The sequence below is a fragment of the Acipenser ruthenus genome, chromosome 19 (assembly GCF_902713425.1).
Source record: "Acipenser ruthenus chromosome 19, fAciRut3.2 maternal haplotype, whole genome shotgun sequence".
In the NCBI taxonomy this organism is placed as follows: domain Eukaryota; kingdom Metazoa; phylum Chordata; class Actinopteri; order Acipenseriformes; family Acipenseridae; genus Acipenser; species Acipenser ruthenus.
Window position 1 is genome coordinate 32,308,902 of NC_081207.1, and position 24,937 is coordinate 32,333,838.

General features: G+C 44.3%; 1 protein-coding gene across 1 annotated transcript; it reads right to left on the reverse strand.

Moving 5' to 3' along the window:
- Positions 1–568: 568 nt before the first annotated feature.
- Positions 569–24,353, reverse strand: LOC117424069 (protein naked cuticle homolog 1-like). Its single transcript, XM_034040101.3, has 10 exons — positions 23,927–24,353; positions 23,700–23,732; positions 23,285–23,427; positions 10,238–10,295; positions 6,740–6,843; positions 5,843–5,938; positions 4,718–4,865; positions 4,453–4,525; positions 3,616–3,743; positions 569–3,381 (listed from the first exon to the last, which is right to left on the reverse strand). Exons 1-10 carry the CDS (start codon positions 23,949–23,951, stop codon positions 2,564–2,566), a joined length of 1,626 nt encoding a protein of 541 aa, XP_033895992.1. The 5' UTR covers positions 23,952–24,353; the 3' UTR covers positions 569–2,563.
- Positions 24,354–24,937: the final 584 nt, after the last annotated feature.

Below are 24,937 nucleotides of genomic sequence, written 5' to 3' on the forward strand. Positions count from 1 at the left end.
TGGAGAGGGACACAGAAACACGCTTCAGGAACTCGTTTCAACTTCAATCAAAGGGGTTTCTCATGGCACAGTCTTGCTATTAAATAAATAAAGCATTTAAATCAAATCCATCTATGTACTAAAAATAGCAATCACGTAAAACACAAAAGCAAGGTCTGATGGTATATGGCACTTGGAAGTCAGAAGTCAATAAATACTGTGCTGTAGATTCATACATGGCTGTTGATGAGGATGATGACGGAGCACTGCAGTATTGACAAGCATGTATCTCATGTGTAGTGAAACATAAACTGCAACACTGCTCCAGGTAGGTGGGATGTTAACTGAAGGACACTTGTATACCATTCTGCAGTCCTTACATTGTTTTTTAAATAATAAGGCAGATATACAAGCCTCTCAACGGTGTATGCGAGTGGCAGTAGATTACAAGCAAGCAAGATTGTGTCTTGATGAACAGCCCATTTAATATATCTTATCCTGTATCATATATATTGATCCACTGTCAAAATACAGTCTCAGTTTTGTCACTAAACTGGATGGTCCTGACAAGAAAGACAGGAAACGGAAGGGCTTGTTAATGACATGTTACAGGGAAGATGGGAGAGCAGTTCTGCCGTCTCTCATCTCTATTACAGAGTTACAGAATGTGGACTCAAACCCTTACAAAGTGCTCTGCTTGTCTGTTTTTCAGTCTCTGCCCCTGCAAGCGTAACAGGGTGCAGTCTGGGCGTTAACTGGCAACCCTGCACACCGTAAGTGAGCCTCTTAACCACTATACAAGAGAGCCGGGTTCATCTGCATTTGTGGTTTTAGAGTTTTTAACCTCATCGCATCTCACCGACAGGGGACAGAATGTGTAGCGGCAGTGCATCACACAACACTGCCTCTTACACAAGTATACAATCTGCAGCAGACAGCACCTGTATATTAATAGAACAGTGTTCTGTAATGCTTTAAGAGAAAGAGCCCCGAGGTTCATTACTGTGCTGGGGTCCACACAACAAATCAGCTTGAATAAAAGTCTTCTGCCAAAGTGAACACATCTGTATTATTATTATTATTATTATTATTATTATTATTATTATTATTATTATTATTATTATTATTATTATTTACTGGTGTAGTTGTATAGCATCAGGATTACACATCTTGACTGCAGTACAAATCAAAGTCAAATAAATAGATAGTGTTACAATAGTCTTCCACTTAGTGGCGCTGTGTGCTATGTAATAAATAAAAATAGAAAACCACAAAATCACAAGATTTTAATAATACATTAAAAAAAAAATTAAAATAATAAAGAAATCTTAAATGGGAAGCTATTTTAGCCGTAACACTGAGCACTCAAAATATGCACATTTGGGATCTGTCCGTTTTTGTTGGTCAAACTGCTGGGACAGATCGAGCAGCTACAGTACAGTTTCTGTCTTTCTTAGTGGGACAACTACATTTATAGGCACTGGAAAGTCAATTAGAACATTCCTTTTCCAAATATACACGACCACAGTCACTGCTATTAAAGTCTTTTATATCTTAAAATAATTAAACCACAGTTATAAAACAGAGAAACAAAATGTACCTGAGAGTGAATTTATACTTGCCAACAGTAACAAAGCCATCGTTGCATTCAGTAAAGCCCTCCTTTCATTCACTAGTGCACCAGGCCCGTTCGATTGCTTATAATTCAGGGGTACTGTAAGTGGTCTTCAAACAGCTTCACGTGATAAATGGATTTAGAAAATAGATACAGTTTGGAGTGTTAAATAAAATGTAATAAAGCCCTAATAAAGTATGTATAAAGTATTTTGTAATGTAATACTTTGTACTGTGATATTTTGTAACAACTGTAAGTTATCCTGGATAAGGGCGCCTGCTAAGAAATAAATAATAATAATAATAATAATAATAATAATAATAATAATATATTGTTGACAAGTACAGTTAGTGTTTCAATGATGTATAACGACACAACTAAAAATAAGAGAAAGGTTATGCAGTACAACACAACAAGGCTACATATACACACTGCAGAATAGTACAGCACATTACAGTCACTTAATGAAAATAAAACACATCTGAATAGAATACTCGAGGTAGCAGCTTTTTGTTTCTGAGCTTTTTCCCCTCATGAAAGTCCTGGAATTGCTCATGTTATTCTGTATCAGGTATCTCACAAATGCCTGACAGAAACTGCACCAGGAAGTGCTTTTAATGGCTTCCCACAGCCCTCACAGGATTAGAGGGATGGGGAGGGGGGATCCCACCACCTCACAGGATTAGAGGGATGGGGAGGGGGGATCCCACCGCCTCACAGGATTAGAGGGATGGGGAGGGGGGATCCCACCGCCTCACAGGATTAGAGGGATGGGGAGGGGGGATCCCACCGCCTCACAGGATTAGAGGGGCAGGGAGGGGAGATCCCACCACCTCACAGGATTAGAGAGGGGTGTGGGAAGGAGAGGGGAGGTCCAAAAATCCAATCTAGTCCAGATCCTGGTAAAGAGTTCCTTGTAGACCCTGATGCACAGAGCAGTGGCTGGCGGGTTCACCAGTTTGCTGGGGCTCAGGACTGGTAGAAGTGGTGGTAGTGGTGATGGTGCTCGTGATGGTGGTGGTGTTCATGTCTCTGGATCACCTTCCCTACGTGGCCTTCATACAACAGCAGGGCAGGCAGGTCCCGCACCTTCTCCTTCTCCAGCAGCGTCGTGGGAGGCTGGAAGGACTTGTACGGCTGTGCCGCCTCCTTCGCCCTCTGTTTGTGTCTCTTGTGGGTGGGCTGGGGTGTGGGGAGGTGGGGGAGGTTCTGGCCAACACGTGCTGGATGGGAGGGTGCTGGGGGTGGTGCGCTCTGGCAGGTCGAGCCCTTGTTCCTTACAGCCCTCCCGCCTGGCTGAAAGGGGGTCACCACAGCATATTTGCCCTGGATCTTGGGAGACCTCAGCAGGTGCCTGCCAGAGTATTGGGACCGCAGTTTCTGCTGGAGATCCAGCCCCTTGGTGCAGGAGGCAGGGTCCAGTGCCTGGGAGCGCAGTCTCTGCTGGAGCTCCAGCCCCTTGGTGCAGGAGGCAGGGTCCAGCGCCTGGGAGTGCAGTCTCTGCTGGAGCTCCAGCCCCTTGGTGCAGGAGGCAGGGTCCAGTGCCTGGGAGCGCAGTCTCTGCTGGAGCTCCAGCCCCTTGGTGCAGGAGGCAGGGTCCAGCGCCTGGGAGTGCAGTCTCTGCTGGAGCTCCAGCCCCTTGGTGCAGGAGGCAGGGTCCAGCGCCTGGGAGCGCTGGGGGTGGGAGGAGGATGAGGAGGGAGTGTTTTCAGGCTCATGGGAGCCAGACCTGGCCTGGTTCACCACTCGAGACAGGTGCTCCGGTTTAGCAGGTTCAGGATTGGACCCTACGATAATAAATTAAAGATAAATATTCAAAAAAGGACAAATCAAGGCCTTTGTATTTGAGTGATCAATTATAAATGAAGCTAATCCAAGGAGCGTCTATGTTGTAAATATAATATGCAATGCCCTGTACAAGCCTCCATCACCAATCCGCTGCAATCAATATTTCGGTGTGTATCAAAGTGAGAAATATTAAAAAGGCGTTTCAGGAGGAAAGCAGGGTGTGCTGTCCTCACCCGGTCCGAACGTCGATGTGTAGTTCTCAATGCCGGCCAGGTCCAGGTAGTGGTTTCTCCTCTCCAGGTTCTCGTCAACGCAATGCCGATAGCAGCCTTTCTGCTGGGCGTGGTCACTGTGGTGGCTCCTGCAAGGGAGAGTTAGCAGCACATCAACAGGGATGGAAACAAGGGTCCCATTGCATTCCTTGTTTTGCTATGAGTTCAGACACACCTGAGCTTGTTACCTAATCAAGCTTGTATTAAAACCTGGAATGGGTTAAGTTTGCTAAGCAATATGAGTCTTAATTCCATCCCTGCATCAAGCATGTGTATTTATTTGTTTTCAAACGATTGATTACCAATAAAAACGCATGTCCATCTTCAGATAATACGTGCAGATTTCACGACTCGCAGACTAAATCTATGCAAGGAGGAATCATAGACAACACTTTTAATACGCTGAAGCATCAGCTTCCCCTTCCCTGGAAATCTGACACACCCGCTGCATGCTCACATCTGTCACACGGATCCACAAAATCAACAGGACGGTTTGTAATTAAAAACAAACAAACTGCCTTTCATAAGCAGCTGTTGTCAACATGTAACGCAGCACAAAACTGAGTGGAACGGCACTTGACATTTCCAGCACAGCCCTCCCCATAGCTGAGAGTGCAGCTGCACACATCGGAGGAAAGGCAGGCTGGTGTGCTTTTCTTTCTAAACAAGAACTGCATTCCTACACAGAACTGATAAAGACAGGAGCAGAGTCGCCTTCTGTAGGCCTATGATGTGCTTCACGGTCCTGTCGCGAGTTGAGATGTTGGGTTCTGTAGACCGAGACAGACTGCTGCCTACCTCAGGGGGGCCCGGGCGTTCTTGTCAGAACTTTTTGGCTCTTCAGTACATTTGCTTTCAGTTCTTGTAGTATCTGAATAAGGAACAGAGACAGAACAGTACAGTCTTGAAACAGCAGCTCAAAACAAGTCACAGCTTTCAGTACCTCTGGTGTTCAGATTTTAAAACAGAGTGTAATTGGAGGGGTGAAGAGACAAGAGTATCCCCAGCTCTGGAGCGGCTTCAGAGACAAGGGAATGTATTCCAAGTCCCTCCCTCTCCATACCTGCATGGTTCTGTGGCATGTTTTTCCTCTTGTGGATGGAGTCTGGGGCCACAGTGAGCTTCACTCGCAGTGTTTTGCTGGTGCTGGGAGAGTGGTTTACCGAGGCATCGACTACCTCATAGATCGTGTGCAGCAAGCTGGTTATGTCCTGGGAGAAAGAAAAAACAAAAAAACAATGAGCCATTTCTGCAGCACAAAGCAGTGCGGGTTTGAAAGGAGGAGTGGATTTTCCATTTCTCGTCTCTCAAAGCTTCTCACAAACCCTCACATGCAGAACTCTATACAGAGCGCTTTGCACAAAAAACTTACCATGGAGGTTTACTACAGAAAAAAATAAGACATCTGAAATCTAAAAAGGACATTCAATACTTAAAAGGCTATTTAAAAATTCCCACACATTCAACATGCCTGCCTTTGTCTTTACATGCATTCCCTGGCTTTGCCACAATAACACACGGGTGTGTCTGCTGTAATCTGGGAGTGCACTGAAGACAATGCAGTGTGTCTTTTCTTTAGGATTGGATTATTGAGCCCAAACCCTTACAACTTTTCTTTAACCATTTTATATTAAATATATGCTACATAAAGAAAGATCTGCATCAGATTAAATGGAACCAATTCACTCTGGTCTACAGATAAGGAATATGCCTGATCCAGGCACTCGGCTCCATTGCTTTATTACTGCAAGTGGGTAGGCCAGGGACGTACTCTAGCTTACCTTGGTGGTCAGTGGATAAGCTGCAATTGAACCCCAATGCCTCCCGACTCATTACAAATTGCAAACACAACACAAGGAGTTCTGAACCACACATAACATCAATACAATCAGGCCTGCATTTGTGCTGGCTGTGTTGACCGAATGAATAACACATGAAAGGAATAGGGAAATGTTAATTTAACAAGACCTGCAAAGACTCAAGTTCAAAAGGTTTATCATGGCCCGTGTGTACGAGTCCCCTAGCTATTACAAGATCTTTCTGAAGATCTTTCTATGATAAACTCAACCCTCCCACAGGCTGGGGGCTAATCCCTCACTGCCTCCCCTATGGTCAGCACCCTGCTCCGCCTCGCTAGCACCCTGGACACCCGCTACAATAATGAAGAAGCCTAGACAGGACACCTTACCTCCCGGGTGACTTTCCCATTGTTATCAAAGTCATACAGTGTGAAGGTCCACTCCTGCCTGTTATCTTCCTCTACTGACACATCGCACCCGAGCTCCTGGGAACAACGCACTGTCAGAACAGGTTCCAGCACCCACAACAGCAAGGCAATGCCATGGGAGTGAGCAGCTCACAGTGCAGGACCGCCCTGAGACTGGAGATGGGTCCAACACTGAAGACTCACCCACTGCAAAGACTGTTACACTCCCATGGAATGAGCCAACAACAGCACTCTATATCAAGATCAACCCAGAGACCAGATATTGATCCCATGTTCTATATATCCAAGTTACCTATGCAGGGAAGGAAATACAACTCCCATTGCATAGCAGTTTGATCCATTCCAGGTTTTACTATGAGTTTAATAATAAGACTCACCTGAGCTTGTTACCTATACACTGTGGCTGATCAAGCTCATAGTAAAACCTGGAATGGGTTAAAATGTTATGCAATCTGAGTCTTATTTCCATCCCTGCTACGGATGCTGACAGTGCAGCTCTACATTAGTTTTTTTTTTTTTATATATACAAAGGTTGTTTAAAAAGGAGTGAAGTAAGAGCCCTGCAACTCCCACAGAAGAGAGACAGAGAGATTTAAAATGAGATCAGAATATATTTCAATATTAAATGTGCCAACTTCAAACATGTTTATACTTGTGTGAGTGAGTGAGCGTGAGAATGAGGGGATTAGGTCTGGTTGGCACGGTGTTTTTCTCAAGTCAGCATTTGTTGATGGTTCTCTTTTTTTTTTTTTTTTTTTTTTTTTTTTAAACCAATCGTCTGCTATTCTTCTATTCATGCACGTTACTCAAAACAAAAAAATCACCCGAGCCCTTCCCGGGACGTTCACTCCCACTTACTTCCAATTTGAGTTGTTTGCTGGAGCCGCTGTGCGCGTGGCTTTCCTTCCCCAGTTTCTTCTCATCATTGCAGCAGCTAGCCGTCTTCTCCGGGGGGAGGGCGACTGGAGACAGAGCAGGAAGAGAGTCTGTGAGAGGGAGGGTTTACACAGTGCCAGAGAGTCTGTGAGAGGAGGGTTTACACAGTGCCAGAGAGTCTGTGAGAGGAGGGATTACACAGTGCCAGAGAGTCTGTGAGAGGAGGGTTTACACAGTGCCAGAGAGTCTGTGAGAGGAGGGTTTACACAGTGCCAGAGAGTCTGTGAGAGGAGGGTTTACACAGTGCCAGAGAGTCTGTGAGAGGAGGGTTTACACAGTGCCAGAGAGTCTGTGAGAGGAGGGTTTACACAGTGCCAGAGAGTCTGTGAGAGGAGGGTTTACACAGTGCCAGAGAGTCTGTGAGAGGAGGGTTTACACAGTGCCAGAGAGTCTGTGAGAGGAGGGTTTACACAGTGCCAGAGAGTCTGTGAGAGGAGGGTTTACACAGTGCCAGAGAGTCTGTGAGAGGAGGGTTTACACAGTGCCAGAGAGTCTGTGAGAGGAGGGTTTACACAGTGCCAGAGAGCAGCTGCACTGGGAGGACTGGGGTCCGGAAAGGAAACTAATGAAGACCTCCAGCAGCTGCACTGGGAGGACTGGGGTCCGGAAAGGAAACTAACAAAGACCTCCAACAGCTGCACTGGGAGGACTGGGGTCCGGAAAGGAAACTAATGAAGACCTCCAGCAGCTGCACTGGGAGGACTGGGGTCCGGAAAGGAAACTAATGAAGACCTCCAGCAGCTGCACTGGGAGGACTGGGGTCCGGAAAGGAAACTAATGAAGACCTCCAGCAGCTGCACTGGGAGGACTGGGGTCCAGAAAGGAAACGAACGAAGACCTCCAGCAGCTGCACTGGGAGGACTGGGGTCCGGAAGGAACAGCATCTTATGTTTCTGAAGTTTTGGGAAAAAAGAAAAAAAAAAAAATCACGGAACAATGCTGCAAGGTCAGAGCGCTGCAACAGAAATAACAAACCTATTAAGGCTGCCGTTTAAAGAATAAACAGCAGCCACTTTGTTCACCCTCTAATTCAAGAGTGTACATGCTTTAATCAAGTTGTGAGTTTAGATGTTAAATACTGACAGAGCTGGATCTTTTCAGAGGAGTTACAGAATTGGCTGGATCTCATAGGTAGCGGCTGACAGATTAAATGCTTTACTTTACCATCTCTCCACGGCGCACTGTGATGTCCTATTCTCAAACTCCAAAATGCCTTTTGGATGGAGATCAGACGACTTTAAAACAGAATTACTAATTAAGCAAAGTTACATTTTAAACACTGTGTTAGCCAAAAGGCCAAACAACAGCAGCTCTCTGTCTTCCCCCCCTCGACAGACTACAAAAAAAAAGGATCTGTCCCCTCCATAAGTAAAAATAAAGTCTTAGAGAGCTTTGGCAGAGCAAATAACATGAACACTGCCTGTGTTTTGATCAGTGGAGGCTTTCAAAGGAGACATTGTGCACAGGCAGCCTTCTGTGTGACAAGCTTTACTTTCTGAAGTAATTAAACACTTCAAGAATGATCTAGACCCTGAAATCACAATATTGCAACACTGCCGCCTATGAATTTTTTTAGTAATACCGACTGCTCTGGGATGACTAGTGTTAAAGCTTCCTGCGGGCTGTGAAAGTGTTCCTGCTTTCTGCATGGAGAGCTAGACGTGTTTCAGCTACAGAGCATTCGCTGGCCTGTGACTGTGTTCTATTCACACGTGATACTAGGGTATGGGGAGCGACACCGCAGAGCCGCGATAATTGAGTTCTTGGCTTAGTGCCTTCATTCGATAAAGTGTAGTGGCCGTATATGTAAGTGAAAACACTTTGTTAGCACCACTTTGGAAACAGCACAGTTAGTACAATGCTTACAAGTGCTGCACCTCTCCAAACAGACGCTAACAAGTGCACGGTGTGCATTTATTTTATCAGACTCAAAAGGAGAGCGGAGAGTCTCCCTCCCCAGACCATTTGACATTCTCTACGCAACTGGTTAAAGATTCATGTTTGTCCCCAAAAGCTTGTTTGATTCCCCCCCCCCCCCCCACAAATGGGTATTAAAGTATTTAAATCTATGTATGGTCAACTGATAAGAGGGTCTTTCAAGTCCTGTTTATCTGTTTCCAGACATTAGAAATAAACAAAAACAAGCAGCAAAAATGACCTGGAATGAAGCAGGATGCGGGACTCTGCAAACAGAGACGACCCTTTCATGAATCTGAACGGAAACCACAAGGGGGTCCAAATGAGCCCTTTAATACTGCAGGGTCAGGATGAGCTCTGGTTGAAAGGGTTTACAATCTGGGATGAAAACTCTCTCAAGACAGAGAGCCCGCCCCCAACCCCAACCCCAACCCCCCCCAGGTGAAAGAGTCTCTGCTCCCCTTTCCCAGCCATGCAACTGCAGCAGTTCTCAAACTAACAGACAGGGGGTTGAGTTTAACAAGCAGAGAGACGCCGCAGGCCTGATGAACTCCTGTTCTGTTTAGTAAGGGCTTTGAAGATTCACTTTCTGACACTATGGACCCCCTAGGCCTTGCATTGCCATAAAGACACTGGACTGAGCTCCCTGAAAAGCAGGCGCATGCCAGAGGAGCAGGGTCATCGCTGCAGCGCAGTATCACTCCCAGTTTCCTTCTCTTTCCAGCGCGAGCAGCGCTTTGTGATCAAACGTAATGAGAGCCGAGAGTCAGACGTGGAAGTGTCTCTGCATGCTGTTTTCTCTGCTGCGTTATCTACAGGCTCTGATAGACAGATGAGAGGGATTTTTTTATGAAGGCGGTAACAAGCACCCCAGGATCCGGACCTCCTGCCAATCACTGCACAATTTCACACTCCGCAGTGCTTTTGTTTATTCCGTTTTCTTATTTATTTTTTTTGCTTGCAGTTTTTCACTTTACTTTAACCCTGGCAGCTATTCCAGGGTTTTTTTTTTAACTCTTTGTTTCCTCTTTAGATGCTGCAGTAGCTCAAAACCAAACGGCTGACTACTCCCCCACCCCTTCCATCACCTGAATCAAACTGGGTTACACTGCCCCCAGTGGGTGGGGGTGCTTAGGTCGGCCAGGGTGTCCTCGGCTCACTGCACACCAGCGACCACTATAGTCTGGCCGGGAGCCTGCGGGCTTGCCTGCAAGCTGCCCAAAGCTGCGTTTTCCTCTGACGCTGTAGCTCTGAGGTGGCTGCACAGTGAGTCTGCAGTGTGAGTCAGCTGACGGCACACGCTTCAGAGGACAGCGTGTGCTCGTCTTTGCAGTTCCAGAGTCAGAGCGGTGGTGGTAGCAGTGAGCTGAGCCTAAAAATAATTGGATATGCCAAATCGGGAGAAAATAATAAAATAATTGGCGATCACTAAATAAAAAAAGAAGGGTGTAAAGGGTTCAAGTTGACACATGCACACTACAATGCACCACAGCCACAACGTACCTTCTAAGTGATAGTGCTCATCACCCAGAGTCTCCAGGCATGCTTCTCCTGCAGGGTCCTATGAAGAGAAGGAAGCAAACATCAGTGAGGAAGAGAAGGAAGCAAACACCCCAGTTCCGAGTCCTTCAAAAGGAATGCCTTTGAAGGAATTGGAATTGATAAAAAGGAAATGGGAATTGGAATTGGGAACTGATTTTAAAAAGGAATTGAAAAAAGGTAATTGACCCCAATCCTGGTTTCATTTTACTTACAATTTAAAAACAAAAAAAGGTTTCAAAAAAAAAAAAAAAAAATGAACAAGAAACAAATTATCCGTAGTGGATTTATTATTGCCCTTATTTGGCAAAGCTGTTCTCCACAAAATATTTCCTAACGGCCATTTAACTCCCATGTGGTTTTTAGCTTAAACCTGGCATACAATAAACCAAAACCCCCATCAGCATGAACTGTTCTGTAAGAAACACACAAAGTACCTGGGAATATTTAGGACCGCTTCTCTTAGCATTGGTCACAGGAATTAAAGACCAACTTGGAATAGGTATGAATATCAACGTTATCACAACTAACCTACCCCTTGTTGTTGTTTAGATTCAGAGAGCTCTTGATTCACATGATTCAGAGAGCTCTTCCAAGGCCACAGGGGCGCTTCAGTGATGACTGTAACACAAAATGATAGCAACTGAATCTCAGCAACAAGCAGAACACATTGGTAACACTGACACTCCCCACCCGATCCCACTCCTGTATCGTAATCCAGAGCGCTTTTAATAATTGCAGTGGGGAGGTCTCTTGCATTACATTAAAGCTTGTCACCTTGCAGTCCGGTACCTCACTGTGCTGCACGCTAGGACCTTTTTTGATTTATTTGCAGTGCATGAAATACTGGCACAAAACACAGATTTTTGGCTCTGCATTTGGAAGGTATTTTAAAAATGGAACAAATAGGACTCAAAACACAAAACAGCTGAGGCGTGGTTGCGACCCCCCCTCTCCTTCTCACACACACACTCTGAATGCAGTGCCCATGTTTCACACCCACGTGTTGGCTGGTTATCTGGATGGTAGAGTTATTTATGCACCATGTGTCTGTTGTCACCACTGGTGTGCGCACCCCAAGGATCAAATTAAAAGCTTATTTTTCGTGTGATGAATGAGTCCTGAAATAGGCACCACTAATAAGCCAGCATGAATATTCTATAGCCACTTACCGGTACCAGCAAATACAAAAGTATATACAGTACAATGCATGAACACAACAGAATATCTATCTACACCCTGGATTCTGAAGGCAGGGGTTCCACGTTTTGTACAGGTTTTTGGCTGTTTTATTAAATGCTAAAGTTGCGACAAGTACAGATACCTCCCTCCAGCTCTGGGATAACATTGCACTCTCCCTGTGGTGTCCGGCACATCTGGGAGAAGTGCTTTCAGAGACATGGGAGAACCTCATGAGAGAGAGAGAGAGAGAGAGAGAGAGAGAGAGAGAGAGAGAGCCCTCCGCTCGCAGTGCTACAGTAAACAGCCTAACAGGAGGGTCTGTGAACACTCAAAGCTAGAGCTGCTGTTAAAACACGCCTGCCACCCCACCCCCCTCCCTTGATGCTAAGAGAGAACAATTTATATAATATATATATATATATATATATATATATATATATATATATATATATATATATATATATATATATATATATATATATTATATATAATGTAATCAGGAACATTTTCTATGTTTTTTGGCCCTGGTATCAAAAACTTAAAAAAGAAAAAAGAATCGTGGAGTTCTTGGACTTTCCATGCCTTGAAAGTGCTCTGTGGACGAAAACCTGCCTGCTGGGGTGCTTTCTCCTCTCTGGAGGAGCAAACCTCAAATGGAGGAAGTGTTCAAAGTCCATCAGGAAAATCGGATTTAATCCTCAGGAGTCAAGGTCGCCTCTCAGATTATCCAGAGACCTTCCCCCCCCAGGTTTTTAACTCAGTGGGTGGCCGAGAGAAACTCCAGACAGGTTCTTTAAAGCTGAAACTTTATCATCAGCCTGCTATCTAAACTTGGTCTGAACTCCACTAATATGGTCAGCCAGACCCCAGCGCATGGAGGGTTGGATTACACATGGACAGGGGGAGCACTGACACTAAAGGTATTGCAATTCTGATTAGGTTATGTATACAGTATATACAGATATTTATATACGTTTTTGCTTGGAGTCAACTTCCCAATGAGTCAGCAAACAGTAGAGGTACTCGAAGGCTTTTAAGGGGTAACTACACTCACTTATTTCTATTTAAATCTATCAACGTGTTTGTGATGCCATTTACTACATTGTTAATGATCTAATCATCTACTATTCCTTTCCATTTAATGGTATTTCATGGTATTGAGTCTATTTATCCATTTATTTTCCTTTATTCTTCTGTATTGTACATTATCTCATTTTCCATTAATCGCATGGAAAATAAGCGCATATAAATATTTTCATATCACATATGTTGTATATTTTTGTATTATCAAGAGATTCACACGTATAGTGAGTCAAATGTTCTCAGAACTCCAAGCAACTGCACTAATTGCCCCGAGCAGTCAGTGCAAACATAACCACCCAGCCCCCTCTCTCTGTAATGGAGCTCTCCCACCCAGCCCCCTCTCTCTGTAATGGAGATCTCCCACCCAGCACCCTCTCTCTGTAATGGAGCTCTCCCACCCTCTCTCTGTAATGGAGCTCTCCCACCCAGCCCCCTCTCTCTGTAATGGAGCTCTCCCACCCAGCCCCCTCTCTCTGTAATGGAGCTCTCCCACCCTCTCTCTGTAATGGAGCTCTCCCACCCAGCCCCCTCTCTCTGTAATGGAGCTCTCCCACCCAGCCCCCTCTCTCTGTAATGGAGCTCTCCCACCCTCTCTCTGTAATGGAGCTCTCCCACCCAGCCCCCTCTCTCTGTAATGGAGCTCTCCCACCCAGCCCCCTCTCTCTGTAATGGAGCTCTCCCACCCTCTCTCTGTAATGGAGCTCTCCCACCCAGCCCCCTCTCTCTGTAATGGAGCTCTCCCACCCAGCCCCCTCTCTCTGTAATGGAGCTCTCCCACCATCTCTGTAATGGAGCTCTCCCACTTAGCACCCTCTCTCTGTAATGGAGCTCTCCCACCCAGCCCCCTCTCTCTGTAATGGAGCTCTCCCACCATCTCTGTAATGGAGCTCTCCCACCCAGCCCCCTCTCTCTGTAATGGAGCTCTCCCACCCAGCCCCCTCTCTCTGTAATGGAGCTCTCCCACCCAGCACCCTCTCTTTGTAATGGAGCTCTCCCACCCAGCCCCCTCTCGCTGTAATGGAGCTCTCCCACTATCTCTGTAATGGAGCTCTCCCACCCAGCACCCTCTCTCTGTAATGGAGCTCTCCCACCATCTCTGTAATGGAGCTCTCCCACCCAGCACCCTCTCTCTGTAATGGAGCTCTCCCACCCCCTTCTCTGTAATGGAGCTCTCCCACCCTCTCTCTGTAATGGAGCTCTCCCACCCTCTCTCTGTAATGGAGCTCTCCCACCCAGCCCCCTCTCTCTGTAATGGAGCTCTCCCACCCTCTCTCAGTAATGGAGCTCTCCCACACACTAGCTATGGCACAGACAGGGTGTAACGTCTCTCACAGTTCGGTAGTCGACCCCTCTGCAATCAGGAGCCATCAATGCCACAGAGGCTGCACAGCCCCATGTACTGCTATTAACTGCTACTGTGACTTGGAGAGCTCTCTCTTTTCCAGTTCATAAGGGTCTGGACACAGGCGTGTCAAGCCTTTACTCCCCGAGCAAATCATTTTAGAAGTACGTCTCTTTAGATCTTGCCAATAAGACATCACAACATCTTGACCACATGATCGTTCCACAGGCTGGCACAAATACTCTGCCTGGTCTTCACATAACCCGGTCGTTTTTTATAAACCTTTGACTCCAAAATGAAGGAAGTTTAAACACTCTTCCACAAGAAACGCAGAAAGGAGTCCACAGATCAGACATCTTCAAACCCCAGAACAGCAATACAATTCCCTCAGCCTCTTATTTGCTGTGTCTCCTGCAATGCTGAAGCATTATTCACTGCCAGTAATATCCAGCATCAGAGTCACACCAAAGAAACTAAAGAAGAAGAAGAAGAAGGCAGCAGCAGCCCCATGAGCTTCACATTGGAATCCCCATCGATCTTTTTCTTTAGCTCACATCCCTGGCTCTTGAACCAAATCCTGAAGTTCAATAGCCAAGATAATATATTTAAGAAAGGGTCAAATCCCCTTGAAGGATTAAAGCTCCTTGTCGCTTATTAATTGCTGTGAGAATGCTCCTAATCCCCCCAACTTCATTTGTGACTCAGAACCCTACTTTGAGCCCAGCCCTGTTTTCAGATCTATAGACACACACACACACACACACACACACACACACACACACACACACACACACGTAAAGAGCACACTGGCTGCTCTTTTCCAAGCTCTGGTACCCTGCCATGCCGTGATTCTTGTGGCTGGGCTGCTTTTCTATTTTGCTGCTTGAAGATCTGCTGAAACTCCGAGCTAGCCACAGCATTCCTGCATTTCCACTGTGCTTTGAAAAGCACCAGACCTGGTGAATTCAAAGCCTGCAAGATTAAAAGTAAAAAAAATAAAACCTGGCCCTCTAGGCCCACTGCAAGGAACTGAAGCTTCCTCACTGATTGAAGTCACAACCGCTGCGCTACAAAAACATCTTGATATCCCGATAGGTGATATAATACACAATTAGTGATTATCGGTTAAAAATGATAACTGCGATTGTGATTATCTTACATCATGTTGCACATCCCATTAATTCACAGAGATTTCCAGGGCCCCAAAGCAAACCCTATCAGCACTCACCTTCCAGGTAACCAGAGCCAGATGTCAAACCCCTGAACGGTTCTGCAAAAACAAGCGTGCAAAAACTGGATCTAATCTAGGTGCAGAGAATAGCGAGCTCTCGTAATCCTAACAGCAAACAGTGATGTAAACCTTACACCAAAGCAAAAGAAAGTTAGCAAACCTGGCCAGGCGGTCGGCAGCACTGCAGAACACGTTTCATTGAAGACTTTGTGCAATAATACTGCAGTACTTTCTACCACTATTAATAAAAAAATGAATACAAAAAGTGAACCGTTATTAATTACACACATACATACACACATTATATATATATATATATATATATATATATATATATATATATATATATATATATATATATATATATATATATATATATACACACACACACACACACACACACACTTAATAACACTCACAAAAATGTGCATACTGCGCTTTATAGAAATATAAAAGCCAAACAAGTTTCATCCATCCAGCCCCTAAATCTGCTCCAGGCTTTTTATATATATATATATATATATATATAAAGCAACTTTCAGCAGCCAGCACAACTACACACAGCAGAAGCATTTTTGTAAGTCATGCAATAGGAAATTCATGCAAGCAATCCTCCCGATGCTTTTCACTAGAAATCTGAGAACAGCTGTAATTAATAACAAGGCAGGTGACCCTGATTGGAAGCGTGGCTGCTGAAATATCCTGCCTGCTGAAACAATCCAGACCGCAGCAAACACGTTCATTCCCAAAAGGATTTGCATTCAATGCCAAAACCTGCTTTCAGATAATTAAGGAACAACGCAGATTGATTTTCTGGAGGTCTTCTGGACGGGATCCACTTTGTTTTGCGGCTTGCTTTTTGCAGTTGGAATGACCTGCAAACGCTTGTGTAAAAGGTGCTTCTCACCACAGAGTGCCCCCTCGGGCACCAGCACAGCAGCTGCACACACTCAGCTGCCAGGGAGAGTCAGTCTCAGATCCCAGCTAGGCCTTGTCATCTCTGCCAACGGACACAGAGCACAGCACATGGACTTGACTTGTATACGAGGTACATGAAACCAAAAGGTATGCCTGCATGGGAGGAACCTTCAGATGTAAAGAATGCGAAGTGAATAAGCTGGGACAGGTAAAACAGGTCAGTGCTCTGCATGCACCACTACAGCACGCTTGAGTTACTGTAAGGGTTCATATTTTAACCAACGTAGAATTCTTCTGCTTGTCCCTCAGCTGGCCTCGGAGTTCCGGGTGTCTATTAAGGAACTTTACAAGCAGCGGTATAAACAAGATCACCATCGTGAGTGATTGGCCTTAACAGCTGAGGAGCTGCTCTTGTCTTCATGAAATATCTTCATTTACTCCTGGCTCCAGTCCCTTAAAAGCAGGTCAGTGCTCCCTGGAACCTGTCAATGCCTACGCTTAGCACAGACAGAGCGGCACACTGAAGTAGCTGGGGTCAGGGCTTTCTCCTACTCGCAAGGCAAAGCAATGCGTCCCATGCACTAGGACCATGTCTTAACACCTGTCACAGTCAGCAGCAGTGACTTGGGGGAACGTGTCAAAGGGCCCAGAAAAGTTGCAAATTGATATAACAGTAATCATACCCTGCACATCAGGAATGGCAGCTGTGCCGGCTCTAAGGTCTGGAACCTGGATAATTCAGGAGATTCAGATACCTGAGCGGAGAGCCACTGTACACTGTAAATAATGTATAATGTGTATAATGTGAAATAATGTGATATCTTGTAACAATTATAAGTCGCCCTGGATTAGGGTGTCGGCTAAGAAATAAATAATAATAAAAATAATAATACCATTTGCCAGGACCCAATAAATCACACCAGATACAAAGATTATACTGTCTAACTAAAGCAATGCTAAGAAGAGTGTGCAGACTGGATCAGAGCAGGGCTATGCTAAGAAGAGTGTGCATACTGGATCAGAGCAGAGCAATGCCAAGTAGTTGCATGCACAGTACAGTAGACATTGCTCTGAAAAAACCTCCAGCATCTTAAAAAGTTAAAGTCCCAGCACACATATAACCCCTGGAATTAACCCAGAGAGAGAGAGCCCTGCCCCCCCCCACGCCAGACCAGGCTAACTACCAAGCAATCTGCTTTGTAGATTCAAACTGAGGTCAACTAAATTGGTTTCCTGAATCCTGCAGAAGCACTTGCACGCATTAAAACCCATAGGTGCAGTTTCCTGAACTCGGCTTGGGTGCTGAGCTTACAAACAGCGCATCTCATGGGTGGACCCAGTGCAGGTTTAAATGAACAAATACAGTCATTGGAGCTGGTCAGCTTTGGTGGTTACTGTAATGAACTTCAAAGGGGCTATTTATTCACACTTGTGTTGACTCATTTCAGTGGCGCACAGTGGGTTTAGTCACGCACAGCTCACTGCGGTGGCAGTCTGGATGCTTTGAGAGTTTTAAAGGGCCGACTCCCCCTTCGCTGACACGCGGAGGTGGGAATTTTAAATGGCTCCTGCTGCTGGCTCAACCAGAAGGGTTTTCTGGACAAGCTACTGTACAGCACATGCAACGAGAGCGCGCTGCTCTCTTCTAATACACACACCAGCTCTGGGCAAAATGGACTTCCATTGTGAACGTGTGGGTGTCTGGGTGACGACTAACAGCACCGACTCTCAGGACGTTGCTGTTAGAAACAGCTTTGCCTCCGGCGGCATTTAAAACACTACATTTTGTATGATGATAAAAAAAGCCCAAAGTAGTGAAACAGAACAGATTAGCCACACTGGGAAGCATTATGCTAATGTATCCAATTCCGTAGTAATCCGGTTTAATTCACTTTGTAAAAGTTACCATAATTGCAGTAAAACAGACTCCAGCATATCTCCGCAATGTAACTGACTCTTTGGAGACTATCCTAAATGGTAAGCTCGGTCTGGCTGGTAATCACACACTTGTAAACTGAGGGCTTTTTGTTTTTAAACTTGAGGCTTCCTTTACAGACAGCTCCACCGCACGCTGCTTAGTTTAAAAATGAGAAATCAAGAGAAATCTAGGCGCTGTTCCTGTGAAATCCAGCACCCAAACTAAAAGCTGGCCTTTCTCTCTTGGGGTCCGATTCAGTTAGCAAATCAATGCTTCAAAAACCTTAAATCAAAGTTATTTGAGAAAAAATAATTAGGGAGGACTTACCACCAATTTAGATTAAATGTGTTTTTGCCCTGGAGACAACAACAAATAATTATAGAAGAAATTATGTATTTCTTTTTTTTTCATTCAGTTGCAAATCGTTTGATGATGCTTTGTTCTGGAAAGCAAGGTCTTCTTTGCAAACACTTTCACAGGAGGGTTCCAGCAACAAGTAGATGTGCTCAGTGGAGTGCCTATACCTGGTGAGCTTTCTTAGTAAGCTACTGACCTGCACACAGTGGAGATGTAATAGTGCACCTTGATCTTAAAGCTGCACCCACACAGCATATAGAAATACACAAAGAAAAAACATTGCTGACCTCCAGAGGGGAACGAACCCCTCTGACAGTGATCAATAAAAACCATGAAGAAACACGGCTTTCTTTTTCTTCTACTCTTAATGACTCACTTCCTCTTGGATGTTAGTTCTTCATTTCCTCATTCAGATCAGACCTCAGCCAGCCAGCAGGTCTGTGCTGGGCACACTGAGCCATTGAAAAACCTCTTTAAGCTCTTTGCAATGTGCCCGAATTCTCATGTGCGCTGTAACCTCACAATAATTAGACGTAATAAACAGAACATTACTCTGGGTATGTTTACAATCTCCACCCAACATGCCGTCATGTGCTATTTAAAGGGTTATTTCACACACTGCGTGTCTAAATGAATATTCATAAACTAGACCCGCTTTCCAACTGAATTAAACTAAATGAGCAACGCTGGCTTCAGCTTTATTATTCAGACAAACTTTATTGATCAAACAAACTACTGCCTGCTTTTTCAAAGGGTTACAAGAGCTCATTTCCTGTGGCTGTGTTGCGGTACAGTGGAATAATAATAATAATAATAATAATAGGAAATTCAATTTTGTGAAGATGATGCGTCTCAATCTTTACCAGAAACACATGGAAAAGCAGGAGTGCAGCAGAGTCTCCCTGACATCGAAGATCTTTACGTGATTGTTTCTGTTTTGAAATTCCTGACAGAGGCAGAGGCTTCTAAAACAGAACCCTCCTTTGCATCTTCTTAGGAGTGGAAACAAAGTTCCTAAAGATCTGATCAGCGCTTCTCATAGACGAGAGTGTTCAAAAGGAGCTGCCTAACGCTTCCACATTTTTACAGGGGGGTCCATGGAACCCCAAGCTGACAAAGGGGAATTGTATGAGGCATGGTCATTAACTGCATTGCTAGTAGATCCTAATGTTTCAATTCCTGCTCTAAAAAGTTCAATTCACTGGGCATACAGAACAATCCAGACTGGAAAACCCTTTGAGTTTGCAGTTGATTTAAGCAATTCTGGGTGGCTGATAACTTAGAAGAACTTCCCCACAATCTGAACCAACCAATCGGTGCAAGTCCAGGGCCATGACCGAGGTCTAAACAGAACAGAACTGAAGTACCATGGTGTATTAATCTGTCGTTTTAAAAAAGTGGGAGCCACAAAGTACATGCACTGAGGCTTTAAGTCAGTAATACTTCAGGTATAATAAATTGCCCATTATTCTACACACAGTGGAATTGGGAGAGTTTAAAAGGGCATTTTCCCCACTTCTAAGCTGCATTTATTTTAGAAAAAGGAATAATAAAAAAAAACTAACAGAATGTAGGAGTTAATTAATTCAACCCTTTGTAAAATTCTCTGTGTATATTGGGGGTTATTCAGGTTTTTATTAATTAATTAATTTATTTATTTATTTTATTTTGTATTTTTTTATTAGACCAACTGTGCTCCTGGGTTACCAGATACTGTCAGTCGGTCAGGAATAATGTCTTTCAAAGGCAATGCACCGGCCCGATCAGGAAAGTTATAGAATTTCACTACATCCGCATGTAAAGAGGGCTGGCTCAGATTTAGTCAGATTTCATCAGCAACAGGTTGCAGGACTGCTGGGCAAATGCAAGAAACAGATGGAGGAGGACGACGGGGGAAATTCCATGCATGCATATACAGCATGTTCAAACAGTTCACTCTGACCTGCGATTTGAACACTGGAGTCACTTAAAAAGATAAAAATGACCACACAGCACTGCTGCTGAATCCAGTGCAAAAAAAAAAAAAAAAGAAATGTAAAAAGAGCTTGTTCGGCGACTTTCTATTTCTGAATTTTTTTAAACAGCGAGCTGCTCTCTTTAAAAGGGCTGGTGCGCAGGCAGCTTTCTTTAAGAAAACACGTCTGTCTGAAATCACACACGTCTCCATCAAGCCCAGATCTGGAAAGATCTGTGGACTGCCAGGCACGGAGCCAGACTCCCAGCCCCTTTGAAGTTACAAAAACATCCTGTAGCTGGAATACATTCGTGAAACCGCAGGACAGGTCAGGCTTTAAACAACATTCACTATGAGAGCACCTGCCGTGTGCCAGCGCGTCGGAGCCTAGTTCAGCAACATGACCCTCCTTTCATTCCCCAACCGAGTCATCTTCCTGCAAGATCACCTGCCGTGTGCCAGCGCGTCGGCGCCTAGTTCAGCAACACGACCCTCCTTTCATTCCCCAACCGAGTCATCTTCCTGCAAGATCACCTGCCGTGTGCCAGCACGTCAGAGCCTAGTTCAGCAACACGACCCTCCTTTCATTCCCCGGCCGAGTCATATTCCTGCAATCCTTAGACAATCTGCCACCAAACTCCTCTTGCTGTCGTTCAAAACTGAGCTCCACTGGAATAAACACGCAATTCAGCATTCATTCTCTCTCGCTCCCCGGTAAGAGTTTTCTGCACCATGCCATACTGCAGCTCACAGGGGAAGCATGGTACCAACTAAGAGTATTGCAAAGCTGCAACCATGACAAAAGCAAAGTAATAAGACAAGCGTGGCAAACTGTACACTACCCAAGCAAACTTTTATGATCAGGAACAAGTGGTAGAAACATCCCCCTAATCATTCCAGAGAACTTGTAATTCCCTGTATTCAAGCTAACACAGTAGCAGAGCAGAAAGGGCTCATTCGGGTTATAGATTCAAAACATCTGCACTTTGAATAGCATCTACTGTGTAGAGAATGATATTTGGATCATCTTCTGCGGGGCTGAATAGCAGCTTTGCAATCTGAGACTGTCTTTAAGGGTGAAGGTTTGGTGTAACATTGTGCTCAAAGGTCAGGATTCGTTTTATGTGCTCAGCAGATGCTTCTGCAGACAAGGGTGTTTCTGAAGCATTTGACAGCGAACAAACTGAGCTGAGCTTCTGTGCCAAAAACAGGAAGAAACAACTGATGCACTTGGGCTCTGAATTAGCAGCCTCATTTTCACTGGCACGGAAGTGTATTTAAATGAATAGCTTTGACACCATGCAGACCTGCTTGGTGTGCACTGAGCGGTCACATCAGGTGTGAAACTCAATCAGCTTCTAACAGGTCAAAGCATTTTGAGCTGTGCTCCTCACAGTGCCCTTTCTGAAAACTTCATGCATTTTGCATGAAGTTTGCATTCAGCTCTTCACAGCAAGTGTACAGACGGTTTCCGCTGGAATCTGCCCTGCTTCAGAGCTCTCTGATCTGCACACCCTGACAGTGCAGCACTTCAAGCACACCTCGTTTGTGTGCTTTCACAGTGCTGCTCCATCAGACTGCACAGCACCCTGGATAACTTGAACAGCTTCACGCAGCCCCCTGTGCAAGGCCCCACACAGGTTGTCTGAACACCAGCTTTAGAACAGTCTTTTATCACTTACTTTGGCCCCAAATGTTTTCCTTGTGTGCGCCTGGTATTCCATGTGTACGTCTGCGTCAGTTCACCTGGGCCTGTTAAACACTGCCAGGAGAACTAGGTCACAGAGCTGTGGTTAATTAGCAGCAGTCAGGGTGCTGGCTGGGGGTTTGGGTCTAGTTCCGGTTTTCAAATTCTGAAATCCAAAAATACTAAAGTATATTTCTGCTTGCTTTTGTTTTTTTTAAAGTGATGCTTAACAAAATTAATTTGCAGTGGATTTGGATTGGTTTTGGTCTTCTAAACAATTCTGCCTCAGATTAGTTAAGGCTGTTATCCAGTACTTGAGTTTGACAAACTCTATGAACTTTCTCAGAACAACCCGAGGGAGTATGGAGATGAAAGCCAATCAACTCTGAACCCAAACAAACCCAGCTAGCTGGGTTTCTCCACCATGGTTCCTCTGGTGGTGTTGCTGCTTAGTATTATTTGTCGGGGTTTGCTGTATTAAAACACTCGTGGTTTCTCTTCCCCTCCATTAGCAATCACCTTGGATTGCCTTCCCTAATATGTGAATTGTACCAGACTGACTGGACTTCAGTGCAAAGTTTTCAAAAATAAATATTGTTGATTCATAAATAGTGCTGTATAAACTGCGCAGTGAACACTTTGTACCGGAGAAAAGGCAATAAAACGAAAAGTTCCACAAAAGTCTAACCCTACATTACAAGATTATTTTAAAGGTAATAAATGATTGTACTATCCGAACTTATTAAGTGGATAAGCAGCGCTGTCAAAAATAAATAAATAAAGTTTGAAACAGTCGCATCTGGGACTAAAGTTTTCATCTGCAATCCGCAACAAATACGCTTTCCAGTAATTGTGATGGTTTTACATTATAAAGACAGTAAACCGTGCTAAATTAAAATAGTGACATTTATAAATTGAATAAAACTCGGAACTTTTCGATGCAGATTTAGCACATAGCAGAAAACGACAGCCCAAATACTTTTGCCCACATCAGAACTTCTTAAAAACAGAATATCTTTTAGTTTCGTGCTACTACAATAGGCTATAGATAGACGGCGTTGTGATCTAAAGTAACTGCTGAAAGAGCGGCATCAAAGACAGACGTGTGGTTAAGCACAGTTATTCATTTGCTCAATCGAACTGAGTTTCAACCGAACTTCGGTGACTTCACACTGACATAATATACAAAAAGGGATTAGCCCAATTTATAGTATTTGGTACGGCACAAAAAAAAAATCATACATAATTGCGTAAACTAATATAATAAATAGTATTAGTACAGTACTATTAAAACATATTAACAGCAACGCTTAAGAAACATTAAAGTGACTGTCCTTACCCGGCTGGACACTTTAGTCGTACTGCACGCGCTCTTGTGACAGCTCGAATGCTGGTGTGCCGAGCTGCAGTAATACTTCTGTCGAGCAATCCAATCTTCAATTCCTTTCCGAGCCAAACAAGCACTGACTACAAAACTGTCTCCTAAAAGCGAGAAAGAAAGAAAACAACGCAATCCATCAACAGGAACGCGAAGTGCTACCACCACCACGTAGTCTAAAGCAAGCATAATTAACGCTGAAAGATGGATTCATATTTCAACAACGACACAGTACAGGAGTGCGTGCAAATATAACATACTCGTTTGTGTTACTGTCTGTAGCTGCGTGACTGACAAAGCTGAACCGCACTGAAAACTACAGAATCTCCACTTTCTAAAAAACAAAAAAAGACAATATACCAGTAATATGTCTTACCTTCGGGGCTTTCTCTGGGTTTACAAACAGCAGCTTTTCGGAAAAGATGGTAAAAGCAAAAAACAAGAAGTATTTATTAGACAAGCGATACTACAATAACTTTATATATATATATATATATATATATATATATATATATATATATATATATATATATATATATATGAGAAAGCATTAATGCAGCGATGCAGCCAGCCCCTCTGTTATTACTAGCATTACTAACTCACCATGTTTCGAAGGAAGTTTACCCATTTCAATGCATTGGTTTATTATACTTTCCAACCATCTGATGAGTTTATATTCCAGAAATCAGAGCGGTGCCTGAGTTTAGACCCGTGAGAGAAACAGCAGCCACCACTCAACATTCCATCCTGCGCCGACAGAGCCCACGAAAGTAATTTTATTTCTCTTTAGCTGTGTCTCTCTCTCTAGAGAGAAGGCGGTTACAAAAAGCCTTACTTCACCCACTGAGAAACGTGATTGACACCTCGTTGAGATTAGACCACTTCCAGGCAGCCTCTGTTTTTTTTTATTGGACCAAGGCGGCACATGAAAGGGATTCAAGATCCTTTTGGAGTCTCCAAAAATAAAGAGAGCCGCGTCTGCATGCTTCGTTTACAGAGCCAGGCACTGCCAGCGGAACGCAGAGCAATGGAGAGAGAGGAATGTCATAGAAAACACGCAGATAACACAAATACTGTCTTAAATCAATGCTCTTTTGTTTTGTTTTTTGTTCACTATCGAGTCTTTGTGAAGTGACACAATGAAAATAGTTATAAAAACCGAGCTTAAACTAATGGAAACTTACGCTTCGTGTAGTGAAAGCAGTCTAATAATGAGTCTGTTACACTGCAATGCTTTAAAAGTCTACAAGAGTCATTGTCATTGTCAAATTAAATCCTGCTGCAGAGGACGTCTATTTGAGCACATTAACCCGTGGTGCAACAACACATGCCAGTAGCAGCAAGCAAGCTGTATGGAACTCAGCAGGAGTGACAATGCAGCCACTTTATTAGGAACCCACACAGCCTGCAGCGTTCAGACCCATCTCATGATATATCATTGCCATGTGTTTGTAAGGGAGAATGGAATATTCAGAAGCGTCTTTATAAATCAGCTTGTTATGCATCTGACATGTATTAATGAACGCCTCAATGTGCCACTGTGTGTTGTGATTCCCACATGCCTCTTGTTGTCACTCCAGGTACAGTGTACCTCCTCTGCAGCCTCCCACAACT

Bases quoted from the DNA above. Each gene is read 5' to 3' on its own strand.
- LOC117424069 (XM_034040101.3), bottom strand. From the start codon at position 23,951: ATGGGTAAACTTCCTTCGAAACATG. The intron at 23,733-23,926 runs GTGAGTTAGTAA...TTTTCCGAAAAG, and splicing joins TAAACTTCCTTCGAAACATG to CTGCTGTTTGTAAACCCAGA. The intron at 4,866-5,842 runs GTAAGGTGTCCT...TCTTTCTCCCAG, and splicing joins ATGGGAAAGTCACCCGGGAG to GACATAACCAGCTTGCTGCA.